The following is a 26,321-nucleotide window of genomic DNA, read 5'->3' on the forward strand; positions in this document are numbered from 1 at the left end:
ATGACTGTGATGCAGCTGAAAGCTCCAGAAAAGGCTCGTAAGACTCAAGTTTGAATTTGTACATATACAGAGAAAAATAAAAGCTAATCAACACAACCTGATTAAAAAGTGTTTTGTGATATCGTTAATTGATCTGCTAGGTGATCAATGTCTTGCTGAGGGGCACTTTAACAGGTCACATCAGCTGCTGAAGGGATTAAAGCTTTGACCTGTTTTTTTTCTGCCCGTGGTGCAACAGAACAAAGAAACAAACAAGGATCTTTTCACACATTTATTGTATTTACTTGAATAATACAAAAGTGCAAAAATCAATAAAAATAAAACTAATTATTTCCCTAACAAATGAAGGCATTGATTAAAAGTGATTTTTCATAAAGAGGGGAGACATAACGCTTTTACATTCTCCTTAAATGAAATCACTGTCGACTTGATCTCACCCTTGCTTGATGCAAGCAACAAACCGGTGCCAAGTGACAGGAGGACAAAATTATGTAACACCAAAGAGTAAATCCTCTCGGTGCTGCGGTGCCAGTCGGGACCTGGAGGAGCCTGGTGCCACTGCAGGATTATCAGTCTTATTAATGTACACGGAAAATACACTGGAGCGAGGCTTGGATTATAAACCACGTCCTGTTTACTGGTGGTGAAATAAAGGAAAATCACTTTAGGTTCTTGGTTTGGTGGCGAAGGTCAGGTACCCTGTGTGACCTGGTATTTCTCTGGGCGGGGTGGTGGTCTTCAAGGAGACGGAGGCCTGGCCCGGAGGCGTCTTGTCTGTGCTGTCAGGCTGCGTCTCAGCAGAGGGGTCGGGGCCGAAGTCGGGCAGCGGCAGGGAGACGGTTCGCACGTCGTGGACTCTGAGCAGGACCTCCAAGGTGCTGATCTCCTCGAAACCCTGATCCGCCAACGCCTCGCAAGTCCTCTGGACCTGCTCGATACATGGAGAGAACGAACACACTCGACCTCCTGGAGAAAAGAGAGACAGAGGACAAATGTTGATGAACAGTTGACATCTTGTTCCTGCCAAAACAATAAAGACAAGTTAGCAACAAATATGTCGTCTTCTTCTTTTGGACCAGTCGGGCTCGTTTTAACCCACACTGGTGACTCTAGGGGAGACTGTGTCAGTTTGTCCTCCACTTCAGTCCTGACTGAAATACGTCAACAACTGTTGGATGGATTGTCTTAAAATTCTGTACAGATATTCATGATCCCAGAGGTTATATCATGCAGACTTTGGTGACTCTGACTTTTCCTTTAGCGACACCAACAGGTCAGAGTTTGATTTATCTAGTGAAATACCTCCTGAGTGGACCTACTGGATGGACTGGGACATTCATAGTTCTCAGATGATACATCTGATATACGACTTGTTGTCGTGACCACCACAGAAGGCCTGCCTCTGTTGCCTTAATTGATTGGACAACGGGGGAAAAAAAAAGACATGGGGTGCTTCTGCGTTCTGAGTTGAGTTTTTTTTCCAACTTGAAAAGATCAGAGCACTTTGCAACACAAAAACCACCATCAAAAAGCTTCATTCTCATTAAAAACAAAAAAGGCCCCTCCAGCTGCTCGAACGCTTTCTGTGTGATCAGGGCGTCGTTCTGCCCTGTACAACAAACATACGGCAAATGACAATCAAGCTGAATTGAACTGAAATTAATTAAAGCATTGCGGTGCTACAGAGATTTTTGTATATTTTTTTTCTCTCAGTTGAAATGCAAAAGTTACCATTCCCACTAAAATCATGACTCATATCTCGATAACAAGGACAAAATAAGCTGCTGCGGGTAGAACACTTCCCATTAGCTCACAAGTTAGCAAACCAACAGGTCCCCGAGACAATTGTACAAGTGATTATGCAAACCCCTACACTGAGACGGTTTGCTTGACCCCAATTTGATTTACCTCCCATGTTTCTGACCACATCTGGGACGTCCTTATCAAACATGGTTGATATTTCCGGCAGGTATCCTCTGGTGTGGAATCAAACAAGCTAGTTTCATATAGTATGTAAGTTATACTGGGTTATATGAGAAGTCTGGAAAACTGACAGAAACCAAGGAGATGATTGCTTTGTTATATCAAAAAAAAGTGCACAACTGAAGGTGAACATGACAACAAGAAGATGCTAGTAGGAGTATGCGCGCACATCCAAACCCAAAGAGGGCATGTGCTGGAACTGAAAGTGAACAGATCATGAAATAAACAAATAAACAGCTTGCACACTGCAGGGCTTCAATGTCCACTTAGTTTTTACACCTCAGACACTGGAGCCCTGCAGTGTGCAAGCTGTTTATCAAGAAAAAACAAAGATGCTAACCTGCAATATTTACCCTCAAATCTTCTGCTGTAAGACTGTAAAACAGAATCGATAACTTGGTCTCCACCACAAACACCTGGATGATCTGAACCACAGTGAGGACCTCACAGCAGCTAACAGTTTTAATTAACACTAACTGATGGTCTTAAACATCATGACGAGATCACTGCAGATCCACTTAACTCAGGATCTGTGCTCATGACCTCGTCCACTCGTTTGTGAGAAGGTATATGAATGGAGATACTCAAAAACATGACAGTTCACCATCCTTCAATTGTCTTTTCTGGCACTTCTGGGAAAATCAAACCTTCCTCAAAGTATCAGATGTCTCATAGAGGAGTGTTATCACTGTAAGAATAATGTTTAAAAAAACAGTCATGGACAGAGATAAATAATCTAAACCAGATTTAAATATGGACTCAGGAGACATTCAGTCTTCTCCAGGGAACCTGTGATACTACTACTACTATTAATAATTATTTGTTTTTCTTGCGCTAAAAGCAGTTTTCAAAGCGTATTGTTTCCCTTAACAAAGCAGGCCTGTGACCTGCAGGGCTCCAAGCTGTAGTTTGTGGATCATCAGGGGATGAAGCGGCGCTCTAATAAACACAGATCAGCTCTCGGTTTCGGCCTCTCGGCTCTGAACGAAACCCTGCGGTGATTCGCGGCGGGAGGTTGGAGCAGCAAGCCAAGGGAACTTTCACCGGCTGACCTGAAGAGTGAAGAATGTGACTCTGAGCAGGACAGCTGGGGAGAGGAGGGGTTAATGAAACAAATGGGTTTCTAAAGGTTTTCTACTCGAAATCTTAAGTGCTGAGAAATAACATTGTCTTGTCCAGTGTGGATTTTGCAGTTTGAGATTTTAAGAGGTACTACGCACTGATTTTGTTTTATCCCCCTCAGTATTAAGACATCCAGGATGGACTATAGCTCATGGATGAGTGGAGGATTTCTTCCTCCTTAAAAATATCCTTGATTTCCAGGAATCAAAGTGAAGGATCACAAGGACCTTCGGGATCTTTAAGAACGATCATGGATGTAAAGGACCCATTATCCGTGATACCAATATCGTCTCAAATCGCTCGCTGGCCCCTAAATCGCATCCAGTCAAAATTATATCGTGGCAGACTTTGTAATATCTGCAAATATCATATTGTTGTCCAAAAAAATATGATAAAGTATCGTGACGAAACTGATGATTGAGCATCAGAGGGTCACAGCTTTGCTTCAACCTGCTCAGATTATCTTACTTCACAATTCAGGAGGGGAATAATCTGCAGTCTGCTGTGAGACAAACTGGTGCCTGATGGGAGACAACATGTCTGTGATTCAAACTATTCTGAAGTCATCAACATGTAATAAAGTCAAACTGCTGAGTTTCTGACTGAAATAAAGAACGAGTCTGCAGAGGGCAGCCTTGTTGAAGAATCCACCGCGTCTGATAAACATTAAACTTTGGGATGTTTCAGATAGCAGTCGTTCCTTCAGCTGACAGGACCAGTGTTCTCCCTTTGAGACGACCATAAACACAACTCAATGGTCTCCTAGCAACCAGAGCGAACACACAGGGAGGGGTCGGGTTGATGATTATACAAGGGCGTCTCAGGCGGGTTATTAATAGCCTTGAATATCAACCGTGCGTCCACGACGAGCATCCATACATGCGTGAAACGTACGATTCCTTATCGGGTCGTTGAGTGTTTGAGTTTGTGGGACGTGTTTGCTTTATGTTGCATAATGAGAGTCTGAGATGGAGCGGGGAGGGAGGGAGGGTTAGATGGATCCAGGGTCCTTCTCAGAGACCAGGCCGGGCTGCAGGCCAAAACATTAGAGGAATTACAACTCTTACATTCTGTCCACTGCAGTAAAACAGCGCTCAGCCTGAGAACAGACCTGGAGTCAGTCTGTGCAGAAAAATGAACGACAAGGTGATGAAAGTGGGCTTCAGGTGTTGCGTCTTGCCTCCTGTCATTTCCACAACTCGACCGCTAAAACAACCAGCGAAGAGCTCTCCAGGAGGTCACTTTGTTTGGCCTTTAGGTTGAAGCGTTTTTCGGGGGGCAGTGGCGTTCAGCTGCCCCCGGCTCTCTGGAGAAAACATCCAGTCTGAGCAGTGGGAAGTAAATCAAGCCTCTCCTTATGGAGCCACATTCACCGGCTCCCTCTCCCTGCAGCATAACCCTGTATGGTCATGGGACTGCTTCTACAATGGCTGCACTCTATTTATCTGTATCTGTGTGTGTGTATGTGTGTGTGTGTACGTGAGGGTCAACAGTTCGTGAAAGGAATATGTAGCAGTGGCACCATAAAAGGGATTCAGAGAGGAGGAGGCAGAGCAGCATTCCTCTTCATATTGGGGCTTAGTTTTTTAAATCGTCCTGTATCGAAGTGTCTCAGGAAGATGAGCATGTACTCATAACACACTGATCCTGTGCATCTGAACAGGATGTCATCCATCCAATGCTGTGGCATCACTGGATACATTAATTTGAGTAAAAAGATTTGTTGGCAGCGTGTGATATTGCTTTTTAATACCAGATGCAGCAGCTCCACATTAGATACAGTTCAGTGTGTTTTAATTCAGAGTTTCCACAATCAATAAAACACAGTAGCTCGACAGCACAAGTTTTTAGAGCAACAGCAATCCCTCCCTTAATGTTAACTCATGAAAATAATTTCATATAATACAGTGAGGTATAGATTTTTAATATGTGAAACTTTGGTATTGGATCAGTACTTTGTATCAGGACAGAAAAGTTGGATTGGTGCATCCTTAAAGAAGTATTTCATTGCTGAGAGGACAGTCTTTTCATAAAGCTGGGCTGTCTGCACAGTGGAAAGACACAAATACTTTTGAAATTCTTGCTATATGACCAGAGAAAACAGAGGAAAAGGGCTGTGGCTTTTGCTTTGGCTCAAGAGGTGGAAAACGTACAACTACCAGAGCTCACTGCGCTGCAGCCAGACCAAGAAACGCTCCCACTGGTGGGTGATGTGATGCGAGTTGAAAAACAATATGGCAGCTGGCCAGTAACAAATCATCTTGTTACAGTTTAAGAGTAGGCTAAAACTTTCCATTTTTGCCTTGTGTGTTTGTGTCCCTTTGTATCATTCAGTGTCTCCTCTCTACAGTATGAGATTTTTGCAGGTCTGTGAACGCAGCACAGGCTGAATTCCTCATTACTTCTTTTTGCCTCAGCAGCATTTTGTGGAGTTTTGAGTTAATTGATCAGTTGAGCCGATTGGAGCTGATCAGGTTATATTGATGGAAGAGAACAGCAGCTATTGCAGAGGCTGGTACAAAAACGTTCAGATCCAGCATTGAACAGTTACGTCTCTTTTTTACTGTGCCTGACGTTCTGCTGCTCCGTCTGTGCCCAGAGTACGCTCTGCACTCTGAAAGTCTGGTGCTCTGAATAACCGGACCGTATTCATATTCCAACAGTGCTCCTAATGAACGGCCCAGCTCCAAAAATAGAAAATCAATACGTGGTGGAAGATGTTATCATGACAGGCCGCCACAAATACATGAATGTGTGTTAAACCCTGTACTATCAATCAATTATCAATAACAGTGGTCCCATGAGCTCTTTTAATTTGTGCGCTGAATTTAGTCCTTTTTTTTTTTTTTGCATCTTCTTACATTGCTTCTTTTTAATCGTCCATATTTCTGGACGGTTCTATCTTCATTGTTATGACACAAAGCTGGTTGAATATCAGCAAAGTATCCCTTTGACAAATAAGGTAAAGAAAGAAAAGGAAAAATAAAACATGTGTTACAGTGACACAGTTTTGCAAATCTAATGTCAGGATTTTTGCACATAACCTTCATACTGTACATAAATGCACATTCTTGAGACAATATTTTGCACTTTCCATCCTGTTCATTCTAAGGTTTATTTTAAGGCCCTGTCCACCCACACAGGTGTATTCAGGTATTTTGGCTGGGGAAACCGCTCAGCTGTATGTCCAGAGCGTGCTTCATTCAAACCGCCTGACGCTCCGATTTTGTTTCACCCGTATGGCCGGACTTTTAAGCTTTGGGCATGTTTACATCTGCCTTGTTTGGTCTAGTTGAACCAAAGCATTTACCCCCTTGGTGCGGTTTGTTTGGGTTCGTGTGAAAGAGGTGGTATTCGAATGTAAACTGTGACCATTCAAACCATGACATTATGGTGTCATTTCACTGGTTAAAAACATTTTCTTTTCTTGGTATGGTGACAAGTGAACTAGTAGCGAGTTTTGCCCATTTGCTACCAAAAGGAGAGTGGAAGGGGACAAACCTAAACTATCAAAGAAGCGAGATGCCTTCTGAATATATGGGCTGACATGAACATTTCTCAATTACTCGAGAAGATGCATAAGAACACTGAGGCATTCGTGAGCAAACTGCTGAGCAGTGTCTTGTGAAAGACAAATGTGTCGACAGTTAATAAAAGTATGTAATGCTGTGCAGAAAAGTGGAACCTCTTAAGATGTTAAAGGCAAATTTGTGTAGGAAGATGATCTTGTTAGGATCCTTTGCTCAAGACCCACGGTTAGACCAGCAGATGTTGTTGAGACGTACAAGACAAGAAGTTGTATTCTGTGATAAGACCATCTGATGGCAGAGCGTCTTTCTCAAAATGCCTGCATTACTGAATTAATTTATACCTGCTGTGTCACAGGTATGCACGGTCCTGCGCTCCAAACCAACACCAACTTTACCAACCTGACGATGCTCTGTCACGGACAATATCCAGGTAGAAATTGGGAGAGGTTTGTTGTCTTTTCAACCACCAACTGTATGGATAAACCAACTGTAAAGGACAAGTAGCCATGTGATCTACCTATATCATATAAACCATGACTTCACTTCTAACCCCCTCAGTGAACCTCCAACCTGCCCAGACATGCTGCCGCTCCCGGTCGTCACAGAAACGCCTACACCAGTTTATTCTGTGACCAGGAACAAACACACACACACACACACACAAGGGCTAAGTTAATGAGAGCTGTGTCGACTCGGATCGATGGTCGTTGTGGGAGTGCGGAGCGAGGTGATGCTGCCGGAGGGGGGAATAAATTCACTGGCTGATATTTTTAAAATGTGCTCAGTCACAGTCATGTTCCTGCTGTGTCAGAGCGAGTCACAGAGAATTCAGCATCAGGTGATGGTTAGTGTTCCTCTGAGGCCACGCCATATACATTTATTTTAACAGTGTTAACTCCACAGGACACTTTAGTGACCTCCAGCCATTCATTTCCCCTGTAATTTAATATAATCGGTTGTTACATAAGACACATTTTGGCCCTAATAAGGCAGCTTACAGCTAAAATAGTCATGTCAGACATGAGATGATCTGTACACATCTGTTACAAACTGTATTTTAAACTGGAAACTCCAACATGAAAACAATAAATACATAACAGGTCCTGCCTCTGTACAAAGCCCTTATTATTTATTAATCATTCATTCAACACACACTCAGGAAAAGCAGGCTATCAGTGTGAGCTTGAAAGACTCCATTAGTAATAATATAAAAACTGATGCAGTGAAGTCTTACCTTGTTTCTTCATGGCAGCCTTGGCGTGGCGCACTGCCTCCCAGGGGCTGGGGATGTCCAGGAAGACGGCGTCCGCCACCCCCGTCACTCCGAAGCCTTCCTTGCACACGTCCTGGTTCCTGACGGTGACCAGGTGATCCACGCGGTGCTCCTTGAACTCCTCCGCCGCCTTCTCCGCACGCTGCTGGTGGAACTCCACAGTGTGCAGGTGGCCTGTGGGGGCGATGGTGCGCAGGATGGCGTGGGAGAGGGAGCCGCTACCGGTACCTACGACACAGACGCCAACAGGGAGGATGAGAAAAGCAGGGACGTGGATAAAATTTGACTTAAACAACTGAAAACAAAATCTATGGACTAAAAAAAGGCATACAAGCTGTGTGGACCTGGAGAGTTGGGCAACAGTTTTTTGGCAGTACGCATCATGTTGCATCGAATCACAATGCATTGCTTCAAGTAGCTTTAGGCCCCGATCACACAGATCTGGTGGTAGCGGCTGCTGGATACTTCATATACCATAGATAACAGCAGGTGTGGAAGCAGATAAGTGCAGTACTTGAAACAGCCATCTTCAAGGGGAAGCTCCTGGACCAACTGGTGGTACTCCCCATGATCCACCCTCTTTTCAAGTTGTGTTACATAACACCATTCTTCTGAAATTTGTTTGTTAATTAGTCTACGATACGACGCTGGTCTAAGTGCTGCACGTGCTACGCTAAATCGGTGTGTAAGATAAATAAAATGACCACAGCAGCACATGTGTGGGAGACTGAGCCACGTGATTGTGTCAGGTGAGTGTTTGTTTGCTAGTTTGTGTGTGAGGTGGCTCGTAACACATCGCTGTTGGTCTTGTTAGTTGTAGTCTATTGTGTGACACTGAGACAGCACCACACAGTCGTTTAATATACAAGACGTATATAATGTTGACAAAGCGTCTCGGTCCTTCTCTCCCTCGGCCTCTCTGTTGATGCTCTGCGAATAAATAAGATTAATAGCTTAAATAAATAAAAAGATTTAAATCATTTTCCAGTACTAGATTCATTTGAAAGGCCAACAGATGGAAAATGAAGTTTTAACTCCCCCCCACAAAGATATTTAATCGTGTCAGACTACAATGGATTAAGGCCTACTTGATACTCATGGTTTTGTGTCCTGTGCTGCAAACCTTTAAACCTCTGTAGCTCCAGTGCTGTGTGCAAAAAGTTAAGGTACAGTCCTGCTACTTATTTTATATCATTATTTTTTTGCATCTATTTTGATCACAGTCTGTTTTTATAAAAGTGTGTGAGACATCTAACATGTGGCTTTGACTTGCAGCTGAACATGTAGCCCATTTCATAGAAAATACTGAGATATATATTTTTGTCGATATCACCCAGCCCCACTTTCTGGTTGAGCTTAGAAAAGTATTATTGTCCTCTGTGACCGCTCTGAATATGGCGGTTAAAGGATTAAGATCAATAACTGTACCCAACACATCTGAGAGTGCATTTAAAACACCAGTCCAAAATCCTGCAGCTGCAGACATGTCCAAAAACAAAATCAGTTATGACCTAGTTCTCAGGCTGCTGCAAGATTTCATTTGAACACATTAAGATATCACTAAACATCAAGAACCAGGACAGATGATTTTGGGATCTTTTTGTGCATCACATTGCGTGTAAACTCTGAAAATGATCACTCAGATTTTGCTTACATCCCTATCAGGTCTTCAAACCAGATAATAAAAAGATCTAACTCAAGTGTGGACATGAAGCCGTGTAATCTCAAACCACTGTGTTGTTATGTCTCAGAACTGACGCTATGAGCTTCCCTCCGTCCTGAGACAGTCCACACAAAGAGCTCACAGCTGTTACTACAACACACACACACATTCTCACACGGCCTTTCGTTCCACTCGGGCTGATAAGTGGATGCTACATTTCTGAGTGTACCCTCTGTGCCCTGCAGCTCTCCGCCTGCTCCTTAATGTCTGCTGCTAATGTGCATGTTGGTGAAGAGTGATGTTTGATTTTACAAGACGTAAAATAACACTGGTCATGTGGCTTGCAGTTAATGCGGAGGGGGGGAATGAAGCGTTGAGAGCACAGCTAGAAGCCAGCCGATCCTCCACCATCCTCCACGGCCCCCTCCTCTTCTTCTTCTTCTCCTGACATTACGTCATCACCGCCTTTGTTCGTGTGGTGACAAAGAGGGCAATGTTTACCCCACAGCAGCACTTTGACTTGCTAAAACCTCACACTGCTGAGCCGGGGCGGAAACAACAGTAAATGGGGAAGCTGTGGATGGATGTAGTAAACCGAAGGAATGAGGATACACGGATGTAAATATGTAAATAAAGACAACAAGAGCTGTTTGTTATAAAACCACAGCAGCAGAGAGACAAAGAGTTAATAACTGTCCGATAAGATTTCTGTTTGAATGACCTCATTAGCGGTAAAGACGACTTCTTTATCGTTATCAGAGAAGGACAAACTGTGCTGATGTCCAAACTGGACTATACGTTGATATACATGCAGTGACTCTATGAACATACACACCATGTGCGATGTAATGCAATGCTATATAGTCTGTTTTGTTGACTTTTTCTAAGAGGTGTGTGGTTTGTTTGCTTGGGGTCACGCTTGTGATGCCTGTTATCGTCTCACAAAGTTGGCTTATAGTTAGTGACAAAATGGCAGAAAAAGAGAAGAAAGGAAAACCTTATCAGTCAGAGGAGGAAAAGATTAAACTTCTGGGGGAATACAATCATAGAACGCACAAACTGCAAAGTAAAATTTGATCCCCAAATTCCAGAAAACAGAAAATGACTGTAGGAAGAAGCAACAAAAAATAATTCAGTCAAATCTAAAGTGTAAAATCAAAAGTGTATCCACCGAGTTCTCCTGGTCGCTGAACACTCTTCTAAGGATGTGTTCGTTTTTTCATTTATCTCCATAAACTCAGTCATTCAGACAGAGTCAGAGGTACCTCAAGGTTTGGTTGCTAAGGTCTTTTGTGCAATGGTCTAGGGATTCCTCAAGTACAAGACCAAGACAAGGAGAAAACTATTCATACTTAAGTGAACATCTTAAGATTTTTCTTTGTAACCTACTTTGTTATGAGGAAACCTAAACTAGGACTTTAAGGGCACCGGCCCCAGTATCTCGCCCAAGGATACTTTGATATGCAGATAAGAGGAGCCGGGGATCACACCGCTGATAGTGGACGACCTGCTCCTGAGCCACAGTTGCTCTTAAAATAACTGGACCCAAAGAAAGTTTAATTCATTTTGATGTGCCATAACATTTTCCAATCACTGAAATACAAGGACGGTTGTAGTGAAGAGGGAGCTGAGCCAAAAGGCAAAGCTTTCGATTTACTGGTCCATCTACGTCCCAACCCTCACCTATGGTCATGAGCTCTGGGTAGTGACCGAAAGAATGAGATCCTCCCAGACACCTCCTGTTCGAAGTGTTTTGAGCAAGTCCAACAAGTCGGAGGCCCCGGGGCAGACTGAGAAGACACTGGAAGGATTATATATGTCGTCTGGCCTGGGAACGCCTTGGGATTCCCCAGGAGGGGCTGGAACGTGTTGCTGGGAAGAGGGATGTCTGGAGTGCTTTGCTCAGCCTGCTGCCTCCACAACCCGCTCCCAGATAAGTGGTTGAAGATGGATAAATGGATTATTATTGTTTCAGGACTAATCAACTCTATGGCACTTTATCTATATGTGGCGCTACAGCAACATATGTGTAAATGGCGGTATAATCCAGAACAACTGCACCACAAACTGCAGCCTCACACTGTTGAACAGTTACACAGGCTGAGCCATGGAGAGAGAACATTTCTATGGGCTGAGAACATCGAACCTCATCCATAAAGTAGAGTTTACTGTTGAGAGGAAATGGCTGAGTGTCTGCGGCTGAGTGATGAGCGAGCCAGGGCTCAAACACTATCCGAACTCTAGCCGCATTAAACAGACGATCAATCAGCAGAGAATGTGACTCTGGACCTAAGGCTTCATGCCAGCGTGCTGGTTCAGGTTCCATCAGCAGTTTGTGAAAAGTCATGTCAGAATTTTGCAAATATAAAATGAAATGTGATTATAGAGCAGAAATCTTTAAGTTTTGATCTAAAATTGGCTTTTTTATTCATCATCAGAGTACACAAAGTGCATTTCCTGGAAAAGGACAAATCTAATGAAAAGGGATCTGGTGCTCTTAAGTATGTAACTGGAGACAAATTATTATAGAGAGACAGTTTGTCTTGAGGTCAAACTTTCCTTTAAACCACGGCTGTTGATCATCTGTTTGCACTCAGAGGACTAAACACAGTTTACTTTAGGTTGGGGATGCACTGACACACTATTAGTAAGACGTTTGGCTGTTGGTTTGATACGAGCCAAAAACAGATAGGAAAAACTGGAGTTAAGACCGGATTTGATGTTTTAAGAGAAGAAGTAAAATGTTTTTAAAAAAGTCAGCTGTATGGAGACATTTTACACTATAAAAGAAAAAAAAGGCACAAAACTGACAATCAGTGTTAAACATACAGAAGTATCATGAATAGGACCGAAGCATGAAACACTCCCACCACACACAATTAACTTTGACAAACTCTTTCCAAAGCTAAAAATGTGGGGTTTGGACGCCGAGTCTGAGCAGCTGTTGAGTCATGCTGTGACTCAGTGTTGACATTTGAGTAGAGCTGTATCGAATAGTTCGAAGCCTCATTCAGAACGTTGACATTCAAGTTCTAAAACAACATTTGAGCGATGCATCTCAAATAATGTGACTATTAGCCACTTTGTTAGCACGCAGGTCACAGTAACATCAGCCATTATAGCTAGAAAAAGAACACTCTGCAGGACAGCTGAGGCGTTACTAACAGTTTCCAGGTGCTTTACAAAGCTTGCTGTAGATTTGTGATATGCCAGTTTCTGTTGGCACACCTGGCACTTCCTGGGGGTCATTTTTGTAAATACTTAAACTATTCCAGACACTTCACTTTTTCGACCATTGCTAGCATATCTGCAAGCCTGTGACAGGTGGTGAAAAGTCCTTATCTGAGAATAGCAAACAATTAATGTTGATGCATAATGAATTATGTCAACTGTTGGGTTATTTGGGATTTTTGGGTTAACGGTATAGAAAAAATGGAGCATTCGAACACTGATTTGGACGTCAGTTACCATGGCAACAATCTAAGCATCAAAGCATTCAGGTCAGCCCTTCTATCCATCCAATAGTTGTTGACATATTGCAATCAAAACCTCCAACAACAATGTCCCAATGAAACTTCAGTCATGACAATACATCATCTGGGAACCATGAATGTCTGTATAACATTTTGTTCCAATTTATCCAGTAGATGTGGAACTATTTGATCTTTGACCTGATGGTGGCGCTAGACGAAAAGTCATAAGGATTACAAAAGTTATTAAGATTCCTCATCTAAGGACCAGGGCTGCCCCTTGAAAGTTGAAGATTCAAATCGCCAGTCAGAGACCCCTCAGTCAACGAAGATTGCTTTAGGTCCAGCAGTTGTTTCTTTGGTTTTGCTGTGGAGTGAGTGCACTTGACTTTCACACTACTCTTTGGTACAGACAGCCGCAGACATGATGTAGCTGCACAGATGAGGAGAAACTTTCCACCATAAGGCTTCCAGATTACATTATCTTCTTCATTTATTGGGAATTTACAGCTCACAGCGACTTAATACGACACAGTCTCTGGCTTTTGTTTGATATCTAGGGTCGGCAAAAAACATTCTTGCACATTTCCGATCCGTCGTTATCGTTGTTAGCCTGTTTACTATGTCACATGCATGCTGCTGTCACACTGAACATCCTGCTGAGCCCGTTCAAACTTTAAAACTTTATATGGGAAAACAAAACAAATCTGGGAATATTTGTATTAAACAGCCGAATCTGATTCAACTGACATAATCCTGAATTAGGTACAGGCTTACTGGGGACCATGAATATCTGTACACAATTTGCCAGCCATCCATTTGATAGTTGTTCAGATAATTCACTCAAAATACTAAAATATCGACTTCAGAATAACACCTCAGTCATCGGGATTTATCATCTGGAAACCATGAATGCCCCAATCCACCTAGTAGATGTGGAGCTATTTCACTGTATAAGTTGAACTTTGGCCTGCTGGTGGCGCTAAAGGAAAAGTCAGAGGATCACCAAAGCTATTAGGACTTCTCATCTGGTAACCATGAATGTCTGTACACAGTTTAACAGCAATCCCTCCACTAGTTGTTAAAATATTTCTGTTAAAAATGAAGTGGTGAACGGACCAAACAACCTCACAATCCCAAGAGACATGTCACTAGCATGACTAAAAAACTGGCATGTATCAGTACTGTCTGACACTTGGTCTTGTCCTATATTATGTGCATTAGTTCATGTGATAAGGAAGTGGGATCTAACTCTGTGCGCACAAAGAGGAAATGCAACTTTGTTTGACCCCTTAGACCTGATTCAGCTCAACGACTTGGTGGCCACATTAACCACCAGCTCTGAAACCTGCTGTCACTGTCGTTGTTTCCACTACAGTTTGTTGTAGGTGTTCTGAAGAGAAGACCGTTACGCAAACGATGATGAATCGTCCTTTAATGAGAGCTCCGCTTTGATGCAAATGGTCAAGGCAACTCGTGACTCATATAAACGTTCCTAATCTGCTCAAAGAACGAAACATCGAGCCAGTGGGCAGCCACTGTACGAGAGAAGGAAGAGGACGATGATGGTGGGGGAGGGAGCTGTTGGCCTGAACTTGAGGTCGTCTTTGCTTTCTGTTCTCCAGCACTTATCAGAGAAACGAAAAACAGACCAGGGGTCAGACAACTTGACTTCCCTACAGGCAGTTTGGAAAGCGAAAGTAAGAAGTCCCCCCATCACTGACCCACTTATGTCTCTGTAGACCTCAGCAAAGCACTCAACCATTAAATGCTGTAGTGAAGGCCGACTGTAGGTGGCTGTGCTCTAACTGATCCTGAGAGGATTGAATGTACGTTTTAAGGCTGATTATACAGAAATAGACACACATATTTCTGTACTTAAGCAGCCAATTGCCATTTTCTCTGCACGGAGTATCACATGAATCAGTGGATATCACAGAGGTTCATGTCATGTCAGTGTTGAAACGCTTCTATAACAGTAATGAGAACATCACAGGATGAAACCAGATAAATGAAATTCCTCCAGGGTTAGAAGAAAAATAGGTTTCACAGACAGTTTTTCTTTTATGGAATCAGCAGTGGATGAGACATCTGATTCAATACTGATCCAATAAACTGGCAGAATGATCTGTTAATGTACATTTAGCTGCAACTAAAGGTTAGTTTCATTGTGTAATTATCTATGAATTCATTTTGCAATATGTTTAGGTTGAATAAAACCAAAGTTATCACAGACCACAATGATCGTCTTCAACCTCATTATTTTGTCTGAACAGCAGTCAAAATAAGTATTTAAAACATTATGACACACCGAAAAGGAAGTAAATCTTTGGATTTTAGAGGCTGTAAACAGCACGTTCTATGGTGTTTGTGCTTGATAATAATTATTAAATGACTGTTGATGGATGTTACCTTTAAGCTCTAAATGAAATGTCTGGAGGCACTGTCATACTGTTTGTCAGATCTAAATGATACACACAATGTGTTTTGGTGAGAAAAACTGACTGTAAACATAACTTAAGCACCTTTAACTCCAGCTATGTCCTCAGTAATGTCTGTAAAAGCTTCAACTATGTTTAAGTGTCTTCCTTTAAAACTATTTCTGTCCAAACGAGCAAAATTTTCAGATCAATTTGTACATTAATTTCTGTAGTTTTTCAGGCTAGTATTCACTGAAATGGAGCAGGACTAACCTGACACTTGAAATACAAACAAATTTTGCATGTTAAGCAGTCGCTCCATACCTAAAAATTATACATAACATGATCACTCACTAGTGTCCCTCCTACAACACCTCAGCTGTTTAACTGGAATGCAAAAACAAGCCGTTAAGTACAACCACCTGGACTTAAAAGGTGTGTAGGAGGTGTGCAATGTGTAGGATTTAGGGGGATATATTAGCAGAAATGGCATATAATATTTTAAGTATGTTTTCTTTTGTGTAATAATCACCTGAAAATAAGAATCAGACAAGAAATTGGCAACGCAGATGGTGAGGTGGAAGCCTGATTGAAGAAATTGTCAAATAGTTTTTTGCTGCCCACCATTTTTGGCTTTTGTCAGTACGTACATTTTTAGTATTGATCCTACGTACTGTTTCATAAATGAGATTTCTGGTATGTTTGGTTTTGAGAGGAAGAGAGCTCTGCGGATAATTCCGCTCCTGGTAAAAACCTTAAACTATCAGAGAAAATAGGTGAGCACACATTGGCACGAGGTGGGTGAGCTGCCTGTTTCAAATATGCCAAACAGTGTTGGAGAAACACTGATTTGTAACATACAACTGCCTTATTCAGTGTTTTTACCAGTTTTAATCACCTGGTGCATTTGTTTTGGGGAAGAAGAGACCTCTGTGGATAATTTAGCTCCCTGTTAAAACCTCCTGAACAATGAACACTGAAAAAATTTTAACCAGGATAAGTTTCAGCTGGTTGAAATCTGCCTGGCTCTCTCTCTGTTGGCGTCCCTGCTCCACCTGTGTGCCCTCTGTCCTGCTGAACTTGTCATATTTGTGCAGCCTTAATGCAATGACTCAAAAGCCCTTGAGCTACAGTGAGTATTGACTGAGTATACTGCAGCACTGATACAGGTGAAGAAAAACCATGGAGCAAATAGTTAGCATCAAACACTCGGCCAAGGTGACTCCACTATATGACCCGATGCTCCTTCAGCGAGCTCGACATGTGAGAACAGCCAACAACTTTATCGCTTCTAATCGCTGCATGTTTATACAGCTCACTGGCAAAACTCTCCCCTCCACAGCACAGCATGTTCTGGTTATGGACTATCAGGACGAACATTATGAGTCACCACTGTATCGTACAAACGCCTATCAGCGCCTCATCGACACATAACGATACTCAAGTGTTGCGCAGCTAATAAAATGCTGCAATCAGGAAGTAATTTAATAAACTGGGCATTTTCTCTCATACTCAAACCATTATCCTCTGATTTTAAACGTGATGAGATGTCCAAAGTGGTGGTTTTAATCTAATGCATGTATGTTGATGCAGAGAGTGTTAAATATGCAGAGTAACGTGATCCTGATGCAGATAGTGCAGCCCTCTAGCTGACTAAACAGATTTCCGACTGAGCTCATTCATCACCCAGGAGACCCCTCCAATCTCACACACACACACGCACGCACAATTTCCATTAAGTACAATCAATAAAGTGACATGCGCAGGGGCTGGCAGCAGTAAAACATGATGGAGTACTGCACCACCACACACATATCAACATCCTCTCCAATCCCCCCTCCTCCCTCCCTGCTCTTAGACTGCAAGAAACTGCAGCTCCAGCTCCCCCGAAAAACACACGGACACACTCTGAGTGATTGCCATTAAACAAATGGAGCTGAAGGCGAGAGACAAAAAGTGACAATGTCAACAAATACTGTATTACATAACTGTGTTTGGCACATCTGTGAGCTGTCACATGATGTGCGACATCAACAGCTGAGGCTCCGTGAAACAAAGCATCAGACCCAAAAAGGTGTGAACAGAAGATAAAATTAAATCAGGCGCTTCTTAAAGCTGCAGTGGGAAAGATTTGTGGCCTCGATAGATAATAAAAAAGAAGCTGCATTAGAGCAAAATATCCCATCCCCCTATGTGAAACCAGTGGTGGATGAAGTGTTCAGATAAAATGACACTGTCAAAGCACTGCAAATTCATACAAACCAAAGTCCTGCATTCAAGTCCTTGTGCCAACGATAGGCTAGAAGACTTTTTTTTAGGAATATTCTGCCTTTTTTTTTCTCCCGTTTTTTGGTGGGACCTTGAACCCAACACCATCTCCGACAAGGAAACAGAAAGCCCGACGTGCAATGAATGGAGACCTATTGTCCTGCTTGAACACACAACTAAATTCTTTCAACAATGTGACTCAAAATAATGATAAAACAGATTTTATTGATGACACATGACACAGAAGCACAAGAAAAATGGTGTCATTTGTCTCCAGCATTTCTGTCAAAACTGCATCAGTTTAATCTATAAAGATGAACTGTATTTGCATACAAACTTCCCGTTTTACGATTTTATTGCCTCAACTTTTAACCAGTCTCTGTCGGTTAGCTGTTTTAGTAGGAGGAGACAGTGGAAACGAGAAGCAACCTGCTTAAAAAATAAGATTTCTCAATAAAATAAGTGCTGGTTGGTGGATCTGATACACAGAGAATTAAACACAGCCTCTTCTACACTTCAACATGTCATCAGTTTCTCCTCCTTTTCCACAGAAGAAGAGAACCGAGACTTATTCACGTTCTTGTGTGAAACTGGCCCCCTTTGGTCCATTATCATTATTATTATTATTATTATTATTATTTCTCCGTACGGAACTTTTTGTTTGTTTCCGCCGGAAGCCGCGTTGATTGGGGAATGTTTAAGTGGCGCAACTGTGTGCTGGCAGTCGGAGGCTTCAATTCATGGACTAGCACGCATGCATGCACTCTGATAGAGGGATTTAAACGCTGCCAAGTTTAACTAGCACCCTTGGTTGGCAGAGTGAGGTATGTTTGTGTTTGTTTGTTTTGTCGTTTTGTTGTTTAAACTGTACAAGCACTGGTTAAACTGTCGCTCATGCATATGTTTTAGGGCTGGGTATCGATTCAGATTTTCCAGATCGATTCGATTTTCAAGGACTCAGTTCAATCCGATTCACGATTCGATTCGATTCAATTCAGTTCAAAATCTATTCAGTCAAGTATATTTCAATTATGATACAGAATTTGCTTGAATATTAAGATATTTTCTGAGAACTAACGAAGTATATTTAACAAGGAACCCTGTGACCTGGTGCATTACTATTAAAATACTGTTTACATTAAGAATTGACCCCAAAGCAGTACATTAGGCATCATGTACTTTTATTTAACATTACCTGACACATACAAAATAAATATTTTAAATTAAATCTAATCACAAGGCAGACAATTTAAATGAAGTGGCTACAAAAAATGTAAACAAAGGACATCCACAAGTTTGCTGCCTGTAACCATCTTATAAAGCTTTTGTGCAATACACTACAGTGGTTGTGATGCACACATTGACTGTATCAGAAGAGAAACAATATACGTAGGTGAACCCTGCAGCAAAGTGAACCCTCTGCCTCAGAGAGGATCTTTGCCTCCCAGTTTGTTCCTGGCGGCAGAGCAGAGTGAACCATGTCCCATGAGAGTAGGCACGCTGCTCTCCGTGTCCGCAGTGTAAACAATGTTCGCTGGCAATTTGACAGTCACTAGAAGCACATTATGACCCTTTGTAAAAGTTTCTGTGTGGTACCTGTGTTGTACATGAGCTAACGTTAGTGGCTAAGGAAGGACTGAGAGGCTGTCCGGTGTGTGTGTGTGTGTGTGTGTGTGTGTGTGTGTGTGTGTCTGAGGAGCGTCAGTACGCTAGCTTGTTAGCCGTAATGTTAGCCTTGCTGTTTGTCATGTTAACGTTATCGTCGGCAGCCCTGAATAGCTTGTAAAGCTTTAGCACAGTTAGTTAACACATTTGTTATCGGCCCATGTGTTTACTGCTACAGAGAATTAATAAATCTTTGGTTTATTTGCACAACGTCGCCTCTCTGCCGTCTTTTATCACGCTTGCTAACACTAAGTTAACTTTACCAGCAGATCTGTATGAGGTACAAACTGAGGCTACAGTTAGCAGTGTGCTGATGCTTAGTGGTATTTCTTAATCTTTTCTGTGAAACTAATGTGCATTTAATAAACATTCGTACATTATTAGCGTTATATTTTTAGGGGAAAATGCGAGTGAAAATACTCGCACAGTAGACCCATGCCTTCAGTGGACGCGCTCCCACCATTGTTTGCTGCTCTGTCTTCATTCAGTGTCCCGCCGCCTCACGAGATCTCTCGCCATGACCTCAGGTGCTAAATGCTGATCTCGCGAGACTACCTGGGTTGATAGGACTGCAGGCTGCTGCAGTCTGCTACCGGCTGTACAACACGTCCATGGAGGAAAACAGTTATAGTAAAAGATCGATTTTTTAATTAATGAATCGATATTGTGCCATTTAAAGGAAAATCGATTCGAATCGATTAAATCGATTTTTTCAACCCAGCTCTAATATGTTTGTATTTAAGAAGATTGTATGGAGTGTTTTAATCATGGTTAATGGTCAGTTTCTATAGAAAAATATATTTAAATCGTATGAATTTGTATAGTGGGAAACAGAGTAATATAAACGGAAACGAGTGTTTTTGATGGACTGTAATGGAATGTATTCTTTGCTTGTTTTAGTTTCACAGTGCCGAATAAATAAAAGGACGTTTGCACCCGTCGAGATTCGTCTGCTTGTTCGTTTGGGCCGGGGCCGCTATGTTGTGCCTCCTCGGAGTCCCTCCATGTTCACTCGCTACCCAATTTGCTGCTTCTTATTTGGTGATGGAGAGAGCGCAGCTGTGGGTTGTCAACAATGTTCACATCATTGAATTTTAGTATTTGATTGAGCCAAGACTAAAAACCTACGATAATATTCAACATGTTTGATTCTGTCAGAACAGTCAAAATCACCAAATGAAACATTGGTCCATGTGGATTCCTTTGGTATGAAGCTTTACAGACTTGCTGGGCTGATACATATTAACATGCTGTGTGCTGTTGTCCACAGTTTCCTCTTTTTGACATTTACAACCACCAAAATGCAAAGTGGCAAAGTGCAGCTTCAACCAAGTTATCACAGAACAGAGCCCTTATTCAAATGAGAACACTGAGACCGAATATATTCAAAATGTTACCTTCAAGCTTCATATAATCCATTAAATTTTGAATAAATGTGAAACATATTCCATCTTTAAATTAATTTCCAGACCTTTAAATCCACTAACTTTAACAAGTTGACCGATTTGTCTGGGATTGAGACATGAGACAACGGTTTCTCGGTTAAAATAAAAAATGACCAATGAGCGCTGCGGAGGGACCAACAATTAGCCACATGTTGGGCTAACAACATTGTCAGGCTAGCATCAAGCTGTTGTCAAGTGATGCGCCAGAACCAGTGAGAAGTAATAACAACAGTGGTGAGCAAGACAGACAAGACAGACACTGCTACTGAGGCTGCTCTAAATCAACATGTCTTCCCAATACTGCTCAACATCGTAGTTTGTTTGACTTCACAGGTACATTGACAAGGCTACACATCAGTGTGGAATTAAAATGTTGTCAGATTTAGGAGGATACGTTGGTCTCTAATCCATTCCTCCAGGGATTGCTGCGGCCTGAAATGGCTGATTTCAAAATTGCGATGCACCTTGCGATATTTTTAGGCTTTTTTTTTTTTTCAGGTGAAAATTGAAAAAGTGGTTGCAATGCTGTCTTGGCGGGGCTGTTTGAAGCAGTGCTTAAACACCGTCTCTGTGAGCAGCTTTCTCTGCCCAATTAGCAGGAGCTAACACAGCAACAGAGGCTAACATCAAACACCAAAATGGCTTGGGTAACGTTGGGTAACATTAGCTGTGAGATGCTAACAGCCTGTCACTGTGTTTGTGACTCTGTCTCAGGCACAACAGTAATCTCAAGATCAACTGAAAGGGAAAGCAAGGCAAGGAGGGGTGAGTGAATCAATACGCTGCATGCAACTTAACAATAAAATTAGATTTTACCAATTTTAAACAGTCAGATTTGCAGTAAAGTTGCTGTGACTGAACAAAATTGCAATGAATGGGGATTGGCTGAATTTGCGTTAATTGTTGCGATCGCAACATCCTGGAAGGACTGACTAGTGACTGCCGAAAGAAAATGGACACCCCCAACCCCCACAAAAATTGTTGGGAGTGGACACAATGCCAGACTGATGATGTAAACGGAGTGAAGCAAGTTCACAAATCTGTCTGATGTCAGGCAAGCGTTTTGCATCATCAGGCAGATTTTTGGCTGGTGGACGGGCAAGGAGCTCCGGTAGCTGGCAGCTGCACAACACCTCACACCCCAGTGACACAGATCTGGTTTAAAATTGGCAAAGTGTCCATTTAAGAATTGATTAGTGATAGGCTGATATGGCTGAATAGCTGTAGCTTCTCTTGCTGCTAAATCCAGTCCTCATATAAGACATTCTGTGCCAGCATCGAAATCCTAAAATGCAGCTGTTCATGAGTAAACACAGTGACGCCCAGGTCTTCTGACAGACTATGTGATCGTTTTTACATGATTTCATTCAAACTTTGTCTTGCGGTAACCCTTACCTGACTCGCAGACGATGGACCCCGGCTTCAGTTCCAGCATCATGGTGATGGTGGCGATGTCGGTGGTGTAGAGGATCTGTGTGCGGTGCGGCAGGGTGACCGTCCATAGCTCAGATGTGGGGTGAAGCACGTAAACCCACCCGCCTTTGCTGCAGGTGACCTTCGACCCGTAACGCTGACCAATCAGGTCTGTGGAGTGGCGAATGACTCCGTAACGAGTCTGTGTTTGGGCGCCTTGCTGCACCTTGACTGGCACCATGGATTCATGGTTCAGGTAGACGATGGCGACGTCTCCGTCCTGAATGAGGTCTGAGTACTCCACAAAACTCATGGTGGGCACTGTCGTCTGCAACAGGGAGGAAGGAGATGAACTTTTAACTCAAGAGTCAACATAGAAAACTTCTTACAAACAAACAGTACACTTAAAATGCTAATCAACAATATTCTATAGATCCCAGGTCCTTTTCAACAAATTAATCAACAACAATTCTGACAAGTGATTTAACATTAATCATGCCCAATCTCTTTCTGGTTCCAGTTCCCCCAGTACAATATTACTTTTCTCTGTTTTATATCATTGTAGACTTAATATATTTAGGTTTTGGACGGTCAGTTGGAGAAAAAAAACACATTTAAAGACATCATTTTGGTAAAGCAATTGGCAGATTGGTCAAAAATGAGACTTCCAATTTGTAAGTACAACTGGGGAAACTCGAATTTTAACTGTATAAAAATGTTTTGAGACAGTTTTGCTGTTAGAAAGACATATCGGATGAGTACACAACTATATGACTAAGTTAATACTGCAGCACACTCTGGCTCCACGTGCATTTCTTTTATTTTGATGAAGATGTTTCAGCCTTTGGGCCTTCTTCAAGACCAACAACCATACTGAGACACAGGTGCACTGATCTGTTAAATAGGCCACACCTTTGTCACTCAGCTGACAGTGGTCAGATAATCATGCCACACCATAAGGTTGAGCAAAGACAATTTAGAGGCCGTTGTCAGGAGCTACAGCCAAAACAAATGACAACAGCCACTATGTATTCTACCACATTTCAGTTTAACATGCATTTTTTTTTGGTTCACCATATTCAAAAAAGGTTAAAATACAGAAGCGGATAGCAAAAGTTACATCACAGAAAACATTTTGAATCATAGTTTATATTCAATCCATGGGGTGACAATAGTGCGGACCTTCTCCATCCCAACATATCTTAAAAGGATATAAGATGATTAAGTTAAACAAAATGTGATGCTACCAGATAATGAATGTTTTTACATCTAATAGTACTTCTGTGTTCAGCAATTCAAGTTTTCAGTGCTCTTTCCAACATATGACTTACTAACAGATTCAGTGGAACATGAGATTATTCCTTGTATATGGATTTACCACCAGAGTGTGCAACATTTGTTTTCTATAATCAAGTCTACTGACAGTGATCAGCACCTCGTTATTCTTGATGTGTGTTACTTTTAATATTGTCACCATTGTCCCAATTAATAGTTCTGTATTTACAATTTTATTTAATTAAAGGCACAGAGATATTAGTAGAAACATTTACTTAAAGCATCACAAGTGTTTCAAGTGTTACATTATTAGTTATATTTTATATGTTTTGATTATTACTACTGATGCTTTCACATCTAAGTGCTATTTTACTGGTGTCTATCAAGGTGGTGCTGATTTTAAATAATTTACAGCAAACATTTTTATATTTAATTTCTTTATCTGAAATGTAACTTTTAACTTTGGCTGCCAAATAAATGTAGTCGACCAGATTAAAAAGTATAACATTTACTTCTGAAAGGCAGTGAAGTAGAAGTACACAGCAGCATCAAATGATAGTGTTTTAAAACCGTACTTAAACACAGTACTTAAATGTAGCCTTGTGACTTAATTGCTTTCCAGCATTGCTTGTGAACTATTACAAGAGCTATAAACATAAATGGGGAAACTTGAACGCAACTTGAGTTCCACTGAACATTACTGATGGCATTTAAAAATATTGTCCTAAAATAATTTTCCTTTAATTTTATTATTATTTCATTTTTGTTCATTTTAATTAGCTAAATTTTATTAATTTTAATTTTGTTTTTTATTGTATTTATTTATTTTAACAAAATTGCAATTTACTGCACAAAAAGAATGAATTCCCAAGTGTCACCATTTATTGTCATCATTTTCCTGGTAACTTTCACACAAGCTGGACCCAATCAGCAGTTTATGACATCACAGTTCAGGGATGCTGACAGCAGCAGGGCCCTGGTTTCCATGGTAACTGATCTCCTGTCATCTCTGGCCTTTTTAGAAAAACATCACGAGCACAAAACGTTACTATTTTTAAGAAACAGCCTATTTTAAACTGAAGAATAACAGTCGTTTGATTTAAAGGATAACTGATATTTCACAGTTTGCTTTGCTGCTTCAAGACAGACTGAATGAGGAAAACATGTCGGACAACATAGAACATATGTGAGTGACATGATTTAATTAATAATGTTTAATTTCTGATGATTTAGAGGAAGAAATAGGGTTTAAGTTGAAGCCTGTTCCTCCTGTACACAGTGTTTCCCGTGTTGTTGCCCTCTGTTATTGAGGTTAACGTTAGTTTAGAGCTTAAATTAGCTTCAGGTTAATTAGCTAACTAGTTAGTTGAGAATAGGGATCAAGTTATCCTTTGTTTATCTAAGGGGAAACACAAGTCTATGGAGAAACAGAAACATAACACCTCTAGTAACATTAGCTTTTTTTAGTAACGTTGTCTAAACTGACGTTAGCTTAGTTAGCATTAACGCTATCCTTAAAGTTAAGCTAGCGGTTATCGAAGACTGTTAGCGTTAACGATAAGTTACTGGGTTACACTTTTAGTTTAGAGAGTTTAACTTTATTGACTCCATTTTAAAAATGATCAACACTATTCCTACCCTCAAACATACAGAGAAGTCACAGTGCAAAGAGTCTGTTGGCACAACTTGCTAACGCGTCACTAAATGTTGTGTTTGACTGTTAAACGTTGGTTTCACTTGCTAGCTAGCTAGCATGCTAACGCTAGCTGCAGTAACCGTTAACTCTGCTCAGCGAGTCAAATAACCGTTGGCGGACTGTCGACCTACCGTCTACAGGAGTGTCGATCTCTGGGGTTTCAAACGAACACAAACGCTGGTCAGTAAACGGTAAGTTGTGTCCTTGTAGCCGTTAAATGTTCCTGTGGACAGCGCTGACAGCTAACTCCTCATTCATTCCCTGCACACACGTGGTGTTGTTTTCAGAGGAAGTCGAGGAGACACGACCGGATGTTGAAATGGATCACGGATAACTAAAGTCCCTCCGCCGACACGGTGGCGTGAATGAGGCGGTACAGATGATTTGTAAATCTGCTTTCACCTCCAAATGTTTGTAGTAACGTAGGAAACGTCCCCAAAATGTAGTAAAGTTATTTTATCAGTGGTTCCTCTGGAAACCTTTATTACACCATGTTTAAACTGTAAAATATAAGGAAAAATAACCAAATATTAACAGTGTTGGAATAAAATTTTCTCCCACCTGTAAAAATAGGGTGCTCCATTACAATTAAAAGTACTGTATTTACAATTTTATTCAAGTAAAATCACAGAAATATTAGTAGAAACATTTACTTAAAGTATTAAAAGTGTCTAAAGTGTGACATTATTAGTTATATATGATAGTTCTGGAGTATTACTACTGATGCTGTCATGTGTAAGTTGCATTTTGCTGTTGTTGGTCAAGGTGGTGCTAATCTTAAATGATCTATAACAAACATTTTTACATTCTTACATGTACATTTTTGATTTTAAATATAACTTGTAACTTTGGCTGCCAAATAAATGCAGTAGGCTAGATTAAAAAGTATAATATTTACCTCTGACAGGAAGTAGACGTAAACAGCAGCATAAAATGATAGTACCTTAAAAGTGTACAGTCCTTAAATGTCAGTGTAAATGTACGTTGTATAACTTTATAACCTTCCACCACTGCCAGTGAATTAATATCACAAGAGCTATTGCACCTGATCAAATTTAGTTGGATAAATTGTTATAAAAATGTACATGGGGTCATTGA

The 26,321-nt window shown here is 41.3% G+C and overlaps 1 protein-coding gene across 1 annotated transcript; it reads right to left on the minus strand.

Annotated features, from left to right (window-relative positions):
- Nucleotides 1-258: 258 nt before the first annotated feature.
- trmt61a (tRNA methyltransferase 61A) lies at nt 259-25,495 on the minus strand. The gene is made up of 4 exons (XM_033642974.2): nt 25,355-25,495; nt 22,235-22,580; nt 7,870-8,136; nt 259-966 (listed from the first exon to the last, which is right to left on the minus strand). Exons 2-4 carry the CDS (start codon nt 22,563-22,565, stop codon nt 665-667), a joined length of 900 nt encoding a protein of 299 aa, XP_033498865.2. The 5' UTR covers nt 22,566-22,580; nt 25,355-25,495; the 3' UTR covers nt 259-664.
- Nucleotides 25,496-26,321: the final 826 nt, after the last annotated feature.

This window comes from Epinephelus lanceolatus, chromosome 15, assembly GCF_041903045.1.
Source record: "Epinephelus lanceolatus isolate andai-2023 chromosome 15, ASM4190304v1, whole genome shotgun sequence".
Classification (NCBI taxonomy): Eukaryota; Metazoa; Chordata; class Actinopteri; order Perciformes; family Serranidae; genus Epinephelus; species Epinephelus lanceolatus.

Excerpts from the sequence above, each read along its gene's own strand:
- trmt61a (XM_033642974.2), bottom strand. The coding sequence starts at position 22,565 with ATGAGTTTTGTGGAGTACTCAGACCTCATTCAGGACGGAGACGTCGCC. Across the intron at positions 8,137-22,234 it reads GTCCATCGTCTGCGAGTCAG|GTACCGGTAGCGGCTCCCTC; the intron begins GTAAGGGTTACC and ends TCTGTGTCGTAG. Across the intron at positions 967-7,869 it reads GGCTGCCATGAAGAAACAAG|GAGGTCGAGTGTGTTCGTTC; the intron begins GTAAGACTTCAC and ends TCTTTTCTCCAG.